The sequence below is a fragment of the Monopterus albus genome, unplaced genomic scaffold, assembly GCF_001952655.1.
Source record: "Monopterus albus unplaced genomic scaffold, M_albus_1.0 scaffold24.1, whole genome shotgun sequence".
Lineage (NCBI taxonomy): Eukaryota > Metazoa > Chordata > Actinopteri > Synbranchiformes > Synbranchidae > Monopterus > Monopterus albus.
The window spans coordinates 840,717-852,496 of NW_018127904.1; the positions used below are offsets into that span (position 1 = coordinate 840,717).

The 11,780-nt window shown below is 39.7% G+C and overlaps 2 protein-coding genes across 5 annotated transcripts in view; one reads left to right on the plus strand and one right to left on the minus strand.

The window, feature by feature from the left end:
- pkp4 (plakophilin 4) overlaps window positions 1-3,296 on the minus strand; it is an 80,094-nt gene extending 76,798 nt beyond the window's left edge. For 3 of the 4 annotated variants that reach the window (XM_020594834.1, XM_020594832.1, XM_020594833.1), the window contains exon 1: window positions 3,117-3,295. The gene's annotated coding sequence lies outside the window, so the exon portion shown is untranslated. Of the gene's footprint in view, window positions 1-3,116 lie in introns of all 4 variants that reach the window. The other variant, XM_020594831.1, reaches the window with a different exon arrangement.
- Window positions 3,297-3,324: 28 nt separating this feature from the next.
- Window positions 3,325-11,780, plus strand: part of LOC109957084 (coiled-coil domain-containing protein 148) — a 23,411-nt gene continuing 14,955 nt past the window's right edge. Inside the window, exons 1-6 of the mRNA XM_020594680.1 lie at window positions 3,325-3,489; window positions 4,663-4,719; window positions 5,136-5,257; window positions 8,112-8,215; window positions 9,688-9,779; window positions 9,876-10,015. Of these exons, the coding sequence (XP_020450336.1) occupies window positions 3,414-3,489; window positions 4,663-4,719; window positions 5,136-5,257; window positions 8,112-8,215; window positions 9,688-9,779; window positions 9,876-10,015 (591 nt within the window). The 5' untranslated portion in view covers window positions 3,325-3,413. The remainder of the gene's footprint in view (window positions 3,490-4,662; window positions 4,720-5,135; window positions 5,258-8,111; window positions 8,216-9,687; window positions 9,780-9,875; window positions 10,016-11,780) is intronic.

An 11,780-nucleotide genomic window follows, 5' to 3' on the forward strand; every position in this document is an offset into this window, starting at 1 on the left:
GATTTTTAAAGAATTTATTTGTCTTGCACTGCTGAACATAAGTATTTGAACACCTGAGAAACAGCAATAAAATAGATCAACTGTTGGAGCAATTGTTAGGAAATGGAAGAGGCTAAAGACGACTGTCAGTCTCCCTTGGACTGGGGTACCATGCAAGATCTCACCTCGTGCGGTATCACTGATGATAAGAAAGGTGAAGAATCAGCCCAGAACTACAAGGGAGGAGCTGGTCAATGACATGAAGAGAGCTGGGACCACAGTTTCAAAGGTCACTGTCGGTAGAACACTACGCCGTCATGGTTTCAAATCATGCATTGCACGGAAGGTTCCCCTGCTCAAGTCATCACATGTCCAGGCCCGTCTGAAGTTTGCCAAAGACCATCTGGATGATCCAGAGGAGGCATGGGAGAAAGTCATGTGGTCAGATGAGACCAAAGTAGAACTTTTTGGTCTAAACTTCACTCGTCGTGTTTGGAGGAAAAAGAAGGATGAGTTGCATCCCAAGAACACCATCCCTACTGTGAAGCATGGGGGTGGTAACATCATGCTTTGGGGGTGCTTTTCTGCGAAGGGGACAGGACGTCTGCACTGTATTAAGGAGAGGATGAATGGGGCCATTTATTGTGAGATTTTGAGCAACAACCTCCTTCCCTCAGTCAGAGCATTGAAGATGGGTCGTGGCTGGGTCTTCCAACATGACAACGACCCGAAGCACACAGCCAGGGCAACTCAGGTGTGGCTCCGTAAGAAGCATATCAAGGTTCTGGAGTGGCCTAGCCAGTCTCCAGACCTCAATCCAATAGAACATCTTTGGAGGGAGCTTAAACTCCGCGTTGTTCAGCGACAGCCCCGAAACCTGACAGATCTAGAGGAGATCTGTGTGGAGGAGTGGGCCAAAATCCCTGTTGCAGTGTGTGCAAACCTGGTCAAGAACTACAGGAAACGTTTGACCTCTGTAATTACAAACAAAGGTTTCTGTACCAAATATTAACACGAATTTTCTCAGGTGTTCAAATACTTATGTTCAGCAGTGCAAGACAAATAAATTCTTTAAAAATCATACAATGTGATTTCCTGAATTTTTTTTTTTATTCTGTCTCTCAGAGTGGGAATGCACCTACAATGTGAATTTCAGACCCCTCCATGATTTCTAAGTGGGAGAACTTGCAAAATCACAGGGTGTTCAAATACTTCTGTTCCTCACTGTAAACACAGACACGAATGCACAGACACAATGTAAATAACCATTTTGTTTCCAGGCATACAAGCTTTGAGAAGGGGACTGGAAATATTCTCCACTTTCCTAAGAGAGGGGGAAAGTACTTTTTGATCATACTAAATCTGACATGTAACACAGGGGTGAGGGCTTTATTCTGGATGTCTGGCCAGAATTAGGGAGTGAAAAAATACAAGGAGGACAGGTCAGCCAAAGGGCGTTAGTCTATTCAACTGTTGAACTCACTGTGAAGACTGGGTCAAACATTCACACCAACACACAAAGGGTCTTTTGCAAGCATGGTGTTGTTATGCCACAAGGTTGTTCATCATGCAAACAGTACTTGTGAACACGCATAATCGTTAATAAAAGTTTCACATGCATACATCATCTTGTATAGCAAGTGTGATACATAACAAGGAGGCTGCATGGTTTGACCTGTCCTTGTGCCAAACACAGTGTTACTGCTTAGAGTCCACGCAGAAACTACTAAACCAAAACAAAACAAAAAACTCCTTAAACCAACATCTTACTGTTGTTTCAGTTCCACAGCAAACCACTTGTCAGCTGTGTGGCAGTGTGTATTTTGTTCTGTAATGTGAATCACAAGGGAAGTAACCTAGAGATTCCTCCTGGGTCTGTGTGCATGTGTGAGACTGAGTGAGTGAGAGAGAGAGCTCACATAGGAAGTCATTTGCTAGGTGCACCTCCTATGTTAACTGGCTATAATAAAATGAACTTGCACTATGTTCACATCAGTGAAGCAGGCAGACCTTTTCACATCTGCATGGCAACCAAAGAGGCTTGAAGCACTGCTGCCAGCATCTCCTATTTGCTGATTGCAGTGTGATACTTGACCTTTGGTAGATATCCACCATAAGAAAATTAATAACTGCTTCAATCTTTGCAATTACTCTGCCTTTTTTTTTTTTTTTACTTAAGGTAAACATGGCACATGCATTTATGGAAGTGAACTGGAAAATTCTCCTTGGAATTGTATTTCTCATAAACACAAGCACTGGATTATTATTAAAAATATGAGATGAAGACTGAGCAAAGGGCTTGTTATTACTATGTATTTCAAATAATACCTATTTTCGGACAAGGTAATAGTGAATCTATAAACTACCTAATTTAACAGGCTAAATAAATGGTGCACTTACATGCATTATGTCGGCTAATCTGACTATCTGATTGACAGCTTCAATAAATAATGAGTCCATTTTGTCCTGAAAGGTAAGTTATGTTGTTCTTGCACAATGCAAAGCAGTGACAGCCACGGTCCATGTTAAAAGAAACGCCTCTGCTTAAAATACAGCTTAGGGTCATTAAATATGGCGTAGTTTGAATGCAGCGAGTTGACGTGAGGGTAAAGGTAAGCTTATCTAGTGAGCGTCTGGGTCTCCGCCCCTCGGCGACCTCGAATTCCAGAGATTCCCACACGCTAAGCTCACCTGCCTTTCCCTTCACAACTCAGCAACACGCATTCAAAAGGGCAATATTAGAGAAAAGTGAGTTTATTTATTTATATTTTAGACAGGAAAACTAACGCCGGAACAGTTTCTGAACGTCATCCAGCTAAGTTCTCATCCCAGCGGCTGGAAAAGACATCGAAGACAGTGCGTGAAGATCCCTCATAGGTGTGCATTGTTCTCAGTCACATAAAACAAGATTTGCGTAGTATTAGATTCTCCCCGATGGGAAGAAGCCCAAAGAAGCGTGATTTGTTCTACACACACTCAGCTAACAGCTATCACTTTCTTTCCACAGTACAGTCAGGACTTTCTGAGTTCAACAAACAGTCCGCACTCTTCATGCCTTGCGCTTTCATTTTTTCCCCCACGTTTTCCCCAATTATTCTGCAGTTTGTGAAGGAGCAGGGAAAAAAGCAATTAAATACCTTAGGAGGACTGTTGTTTTTCTGGCTGGGCTGTGACTGGGATCTACATTGGAACATGTAAGTTCATCGGTAAAGTCCCGTCGTTTTAATCCCGTCCACGAGAAAGAGTGAAACTCGCCTCCATAGTAGACAAGAAGAAGACGACCCCTCCGCTGCTCCCTGCTTCCACCAGCAGTCCCAGGCAAATGCGAGCGTGCATGACGTCAGCGGGGATGTGGGAAAGCACTGCGCACTTCTGATTGGTTGCGACATGAGTAAGAGGCGTTACTGAGGAGGATCGTATTGTTGAAATAACCAATGAGCGAAGAGATAATGGTTCCCTTGGATACATATTTTGTCAACCCAACGCTCTACAAAAGAAGGATAGCAAAAGGTAAGTCAGGGTTTAATAGGTAGCTTAAATGTTCTTTGTGGTCGCATAGCAAAGCCAATGCTAGTTGTGTGTGTTTCATTTAATTATTTTACGAGGCTCTATTGAATGTACTAGTGTTTCTGTTCACTTTGTTATATTTTCTTTTGTTTGACTTCATAACCTAGCTAAGAGACGAGAAAATAAAACAACTGCACCTCCATAACACCTTTCTAGTCTCCCCACCTTTTTGTTGGTTAGGGCCAGTTTTATTGGCGAACTGTGGTAGGCCTGCCAGTACCATTAACTGTTATTTTTGATGATCAATTAAGTAAAAGTCGAAAATGCCTACCCTCATTTTGTTGTCAGAATATCGTATCCAAAGGCACGATATTCTGACAACAAAATGAGGGTAGGAAGTATCCAAAGGTAGTAAGTTAGCCACAAATATGGTAGATAAGCTAAAATCAATAGTTCTGGCCATTTCTGCCCAATAGTGACTGAAAACCCGTTGCTTTTTTTCTTTTTATTGACCGACTAATCCATTCATTGACTAGTGGTTTCTACTCTAATTTCTAGCTTGCATTGGAAAAAACAGGCAAATAGTGTATGCTACATGTCCTCAGGTATGAATAGTCATCCTATGAAAATCAGCAGCTAATGTTAGGCTTCATTTATTTCCTGAATCCTGACTTTATAGATCATCATCTGATGTTCATATATGAAAAATAAAAATCTTGTTCGGCTATTCATAGACGAAACACTGATGCTGGTGACATGAGCAAAAATCCTCAAAGGGTTAGTTTTCATTTCCTTCAAAAATTAAATATCCTCCTGCATATGTCACACCCAAGCCTTCACAGTCTTGACTGACAGTGCCTGTGTGGTCACAATTTTTCTAAACCGACTCCAGAACAAAGACACAGTGATGTTCCAGTGGTATATTAGATAACACCAGATGCACCATCTGTCCCCTCCCGCATCCTTAAACTTGTGAGAGTCAACTGATATTCTAGCAATGTCAGATCAGATCTTGATGACAAAGTTTGATTGATCTTTGATGGGCTGTAGTCTTCTGTTAACCTTCCGAGTGACCCCAGGTACCTGTGCAGGTGAATATTGCCTTTCATCACACTTTGCAAAGGCTTTTTTTTTTTTACATGCAATGATTTAATTTCTTTATTTTTGTCTCTACAGTGATGAATGCAATGGATCTGAATACATTTATCACAAACTACAGAGCAGAAGATGTGGGTAAGTCAGCAGAAATTGGCTCTGAAACATTGCTGACTTGTGAAATAGTGATCCATTGATCTGTTTAACAGATTTGACCTGAAGGCCCCGTGTTGAATTCTCCTGGCACTGTCAAGTCTTTGATGCTTTTGTCAGACCATTGCTCGTGTTTACTCACCTGCCTCTTTGAGTCACAGCTGAACTACTCAAAAACTGTCTGACACCGTCAATTTTCTCTCTGTTACTCCCCAACCATGTAACCCTATACACCCCCTACGCCCCATGCAGCAATTTCTAAATTATCCATACAATCCATTAGCATTTACTTCTGTTTCCTTTTTTGCTGAAGTAAGCATAAAGACTTTATTTCAGACATCAAACATGATGAGATTTTCAACAGTTCCAGCGATTTGTTCTTATTTCTTTCATCCTTGCAGAAAAATTGACACTGCGAATGAAAAATGGTCTTAGCAGCTCAAAGTACAAGCCAGCTGAGTATGAAAGACTGCAAGCCATTGTTGATGCCAAGCGCCTGGAGTCTGAACTAATTGGGCAAAAGGTAAATTTTTATCAATATCATGCCTGTACTTAAAACAGCAGCGCTATTACAAAATCAATTCCTGTTACATTTAACAACATAGTGATTCAACAGAAAATGAAAAAGAATGTACAATAACAGTGTTATAGAAAATGTTTTTCCACAGTCCTCATTACCCACCGCAGGAAGAGCGACAAATACCCGATTTTAATGTGAGGTGATAAAGCAGCATGTGTCCAATAGTTGTAAAAGGCACCATTTCCTTCTATTTGCCTTTCTCTAGTCTCTCTTACACACAGCACACTTTAAAGGGATTTCATGTCATACAAGACAGGCATTGTATAACCTTTATAGTTTGTCCAACAGCTTCAAACTGACCAATAATATCCCTGCCACAATAGCACAACGCAGTAGCATTGTTGGTTTCACGAATATTCATTTGGCTGCCTAAGGTTTCCTATAAATCTGTTTGAAGTTCATAGCCATCTGACTCTCAGCAGAGTAAAAAGTTAGTGCTGGGGGCAATGGAGATTAGGCTTTTAGACCTGCAGTGTTTTAGTAGCTAAGCTATGGCAGAAGCCTTTTAGTTTCATTGTGGTTGCCCATGGCTCTGTCCAACCCTGCTCTCTATGTAACCTAGATAAGACAGACTGTGTTCACATTCAGTCACCCTGCTGAAATGTAGTGCAGACTTTCTGAGCATCTCCCATTGGTGAAGTGATAGAAGGTAAATAAATGACCAGGAACCACCTCAAGTGCCGGGTCATTTTTGTTCTTCAGAAAGGGACTGGGAGCAATAGTAGATATTAAAACAGAATTGTGCAAAAAGCAATCAGTCAATCAATAAAAAATCAGAGAGATACAAACACTGAAACATTAAACTTAGTGGCCAATAAGTGGAAACACCTCTGTGGGTGGGTGTACATGGTCCAAGATGAAAGGCAGTTTATAAGTACTGCCCTATAAATATTGTACAAGAAAAACCCATTTCCCATTTTGCTTTAAGTGATTATCCCACCGTTGAGTTAACAACAGAGCCAAGCCTTTTAAGCCAAGATGCCAGCTGTGGAAAAGGTCGATGGCAAGTGATAAATGTATAGGATGCAGTGCAATGTGATACTGTGCAGTGATAGTCGTATATTATCTCCATAGTCAAATACAGACAGTAGTAGACCATATTTTTGGTAATAAGAATTCATTTATGACTTTAACTCAGGTGGATAGCTAGAAAATAAAGTATGTTGTCCAGCCAAATTTCCAAATGTTTATCAATTTCCACATTTTAATTTTGTGAGTCGGTGTAGTGTTATATCAGGTAGTGAAAAATACCACCCCTTTTATTTATTAATGTCAGTATTATGACTGACTTTAGAGAAATCATTTTTACATTTTGCATTGTTTTCACTATCACGTGAAGTGGCAAAGATGTGAATCAAGACATACGCTTTTTTCTACAAACCAGTCTGACACTTGGTACTTTGCTCATTTAATTGTTGAATTGTGTTTTCATGATGAAACAGGAGTGGGAATCTGACTGAATACTCTGCAGTTTAATGGGTAATATCAGATTGATAAGAGTAGATATTAATGGATTTGGTTTATTTGTCATTATTTTGATTAATTATGCATAAATATAATGAAATATGGGATGTTTAAATGAAGGAATAGTTATTGCTGTAGTTGTGATGATGAATTATTGGAATGATGGAGGTAGACACTTCCTTTGTGATAATCTGCAATCAGTTGATTGTGTCAGTAATTGGAACAGCTGGTATATAATAGCTCTGAGCTGCAAGGGAGACTGTTCTTTTGGTTTGTAGGTGCTCGGTTTCTGACCCCTGTTTTCTGTGTTGTAGTAAATTAACTTCTTTTTTTTTTTTTTTTTTACTTCAATGTCAACTTCTCTGTACACACCCTTCAGCAAGAATCATGTTGATTTTCTGTGGACCAGAAGGAAAATGTGTGCTAATTAAAATAAGATTTTAAAAAAGGGAAATGAATATGATTAAATCCGAAATCAGTAGATTCAGTGAAGTTCGTTGAGCACGCCAGCCAGGGTGCACAGCAAAAGGGCAACAAGAGAGCAAATGCGATGATAGGAAATGTCTCTTATAATCACAGTGAGACTAGTCAGCAGAAGTGTAGGTTTGTTTCCAGGAAGACCCATGGGATGACATTAGTTTGAACTTTTTCTTTCACTGTAGCGCTACTTTTAGAATGAGCACTGTAGATTTCAATTTCTATTAATATGAAATTGATTATACCCATGTATTACTTATATGAGGTTTTCTGTACAGTTCTCTGAACCAGTGGTCTGTGTATAAAAACACTGATAGCAAACAATGAATCGCTACAGTGAGTGCTCTAAAGGAAGGCCTTGTTCTTTCATGATTAAAACAAATGAGAGTAGATTAAGAACTCTGCTTAATCTCCTACTAACACACGTGTGTCATAAATGTTTCTACTTGATTGTTTTAATTAACCACTGTTTAGTTTACTTTCATGCTTGAACATTGATACTGATTCAGTTGAATTGAGGAGCCTCTCACAGACACAATAAAGACTGAAACAAATTCCCCCTATAAAAATGTGATGAGAGGAAGGGAAGAAAACACACTTTTAACTATAAGAAGACTGTATTTCTTTTTTCACCATACTGATAATATTATGATTTATTCAGTTTATTATGCTTTTTGTATTTTAAAAATGGCCCAGATAATTGATGCATTAAAGCACTCCACATACGGTTTTGTCCAGATAAAGTTAAAGTTAATTATAGGAGCAAGTAAATGTCATGGTTAAAGTGCAGTGATTTTGTATTATATTTTTTCAGAGCATATTCCAGTTTCTAAAAAAAAAACAACTGTTCTTATAGGTTCAGAAGACTCGCTGTGCAGCCAAGGCAACCAAGGAGAGGTCCATATTACGGCAGCACAGACAGGTGTGGAGCAGAGAGTGCCCCAGGCTGCAAAAGGCTGAGTAAGAGCCCCCTATTACTCCCTGTCATTATCTGCTGCAGTTTTCTGAATCTCCTATTAAACCAGGCAAACATTCCACTTATGCCCCATTGAGTCTGTGCAGGAACCTGCATTACAAAATAGGTCATAAAGAGAGGTGCAAAAGAAAACAGAAAAATGTGTCATGGAGGAAACAAGAAGAGAAGGAAGACTTTGGGGAGAGAAACAAAGACAAGTTTTGGGGGGGTAGCTGTGTGGTGACAGGGGGTTGTGTACTGAATGAAGGAACATTCTTCCTCTGCATGCTGAGGCAGAAGTGTGGGACTGGAGCCCTGGTGGTGTCATGCCTTGTGAAGTGAGAAGGGCATCGCTAGCTCTGGGGTGCAGCTTGTTTGGCTGTGTAATGACTGTGTCTGAGCCACCCAAGGTTAATGATGTACACAAGCGTGTGCCTCAGTAATGAGCTTAGTCATAAAGTTGTGCCTCTGCTTGCAATTCTCTACACATACTGTATATATCTAGTTAAATTACCCTGAGATTCAAAAGCCACCTTGTCAAATGGACAAGCAAGCATATCACTATGGTTACTCTACCTTTATTCATGATTATGTCAGCCCCTGAGCCAGTTTGTAAGAAGTAAACAATTACTGTAGCACCCTCTGTAGGCCTGTTAGTGTGACGCTGCCTACAGTAATGACATCACATCCGCAAAGCTTGTATCAAAGTTTTGGGAAAATTCCTGTTGAGTCTGAGATAGTGTGTTTGTGTGTGTCTGTGTGTGATAATTCAGATGGAGTAATAGCCCTGATCCCCAGCCCACTGCCATACCTCAAAAATTAATTATAGCAGTGGCAGTATGCAATGGTGGGAAGTAACTAAGTACATTTACCCAAGTACTGTACTTCAAGACAGTTTTGAACAGAGGTGGAAAGTAACTACACTGTCATTACATTTACTCAAGTACTGTAATTAAGTGCAATTCTGAGGTATTTGTACTTTACTCATTTAAATATTTTTTTTGCTACTTCATACTTCAACTTCACTACATTTTAGTGCTTTAAATTTGTTTTGATGCTGTTACTTTAATTTACTTAAGTAAAAATCTGAATGAAAGAGTTTTACTTCTAGAGGGCACCTTCCATCAGTAGCTGTAAGAGGGTGTTTGGTAAACTCAATACTGGTGTTTTACTGTCTTGGCAGTCTGATCAAGTTATAGTATTTGATGGTGCTCTGGTGGGGAGCAGACACACATTAGGTAGTTTGCTCAGGAAAAAAAACAACCCATATCCATGTAGGTTAAGAAGGCCAGAATTTTTAAGTTCTTTAATGTTCCGGTAGGCATAGTTGTGGCCATGATATGCAGCAGCCATTTGAACTGTCAATATCTTGCTGTTTTTTTTTTTTGGGATGTCTAATGTTGTAAATTGCCAGTTGTCTTAACTAATTTAAGGTGGTTGTATATAACACGACTTTCCTGTTTTCTCTTAATAACAGGGAGAAGGCTGAGAATGATATCCATGATAGTCTAGACCAGATGAGGCCGAATGATATAACAGACAGTGCCATTTTCTCACTTCAAGATTATGGTAAACTATGCCAACAGATTTTAAGCAACTGCATTTCACCATCCCTGTCTTTGTTGTTTTTAGTACAGTACCAATATTGGTCCTTGTGTATTTTAGAGCTGTTCTTAGAGCGGGAGCGGGAGACATTCAGGATGGCCACTGTGGAGCCTGTCAGTCAGCTCAGGGATGACCTTTGCTTCAGACTGGGTGAAATACAACAACACCAGATCACTGCCCAGCCAACAAATTGGGAACAAGTAATACAACAGGTGTCTGTGTTTATATTCACTGACATGGACAAACAAAGTAGAAAGCTAACAGAATGGCAGGATTTTCAAATATACTGTATCTCTGAGCAAATGGCTGTATATATCGCAATCTTTAACTGAAGTTGGTTCAAAAAATGAAATTATATTCTGTGCATTTTGTATCTCATGTTCTTGACTGTTAGCAAACCATTCGGTACAATACAGTCCCATCACTCTCAAAGTCTTTGTCAATGATTGATCATTGTGCTCACTCTCTGTGGGCATCAAACTACAACAGTCTGTCCTGCACATGCTTCTTCACATAGCAATTTCAGTCTTGTTTGTTTGATATCTACAGTCCCTAAGTCACCAGTTCTGCTTTTGACTTTCAAAGGCTTTTTATAAGCTCTGGAAATGAGTGGTAAGATTAAGAAGTAAGCAGGGGTCTTTAAAAACAGACCGTACTTGGAATGAATTCTCTTCCAGCCATTTTGTCCTCTCTGTGTGGCTCACTCGTGCTTGTTTCTTTCCCATGACCTGCTCTAATCTTGCTGGCCCACAGCCTCTGTTCAACTGATTGCATAGACACAACAGAACAATCTCCCACCACACACACAGCCCTGTTTGCCTTTTCTTTTTTTCATGTCTTTTGCCCATTTTTTTCAAGTTCTTATTTCAGCACTTTGCTTTACTTTCTTACTCACAACAGATTAGAGAGTGAGTCTTTTCAGGTGCTGTATAATTACACTTAGTGTATTTATATACACTATATTTTTATAGCTACTGTATATACTTCTTCTAATGTGCTGTCTGTGCACAAATTCTATAAATCTGAAATGCTGATGCTTTTTTCCTGCTTCCTTTCACATTATTTGAATGTTTACAACATGTTAAATTTGCATTACCTGGCTGAACTCTGTAGACACGGTTGGACCAAAAGGGTGACTGGTGGGCATGGGATCACACTGTGAAGGCCAAGTACAGGATGCTGGGAAACTGGGAAATTGAGATAGATGTGTTCAGTGAGAGTGTTGGCCCAAAAACTGTGAAGCCATAAAAGACAGAGGAGTCATTACATTTCACTTAAGACTTAAACGAATTGATTTCTTTTGCTGCACTAGTGGTTTCCATAGTTCACAACCAAATCTAAGTTCACATAGTGGGAAGCTAGTTGTTTTTTTCTTTCCACCATTCTTTTACAGTCCCAACCTTTATGGTTTTCTTTAACTATATAGATGGGTGACAAAGTAAAAGAAAAAACCAACATAAAGAGTATCAGTAAGGTGCTGGACCACAATGTGCCACCACAACAGCTTCAGTGCACCTTGGAATTGATTCTCCATGTATCTGAACTCTACTGGAGGGATGAGCAACATGGTTCCAAATGATATTCCCCCATTTGGCATTTTGATGATGGTGGTGGAGACGCTGTCTAACACATCACTCCAACACTTCCCATAGGTTCACCTGGGTTGAGATGTGGTGACTGTGAAGGCCATAGCATATGAGTCACATCATTTTCATACTCATCAAACCATTCAATGACACCCCCACCCCCATGCCCTATGGATGGGGGCACTATCATTCTGGAAGAAACCATTCATTTATTTAGGATTTTCCTTAAGAGTTCACCTGTCTTTATCTTATAACTATTTTACTAAAGTGTATTTGCATAAACATAAACAGCTATTGTAATTTCAATTCCTGTGTTCCTTCCTGGAAACTGAGTAACAGACCCAATTAATTGATAAGTAGTCTCAATTTTTAAGAAGCT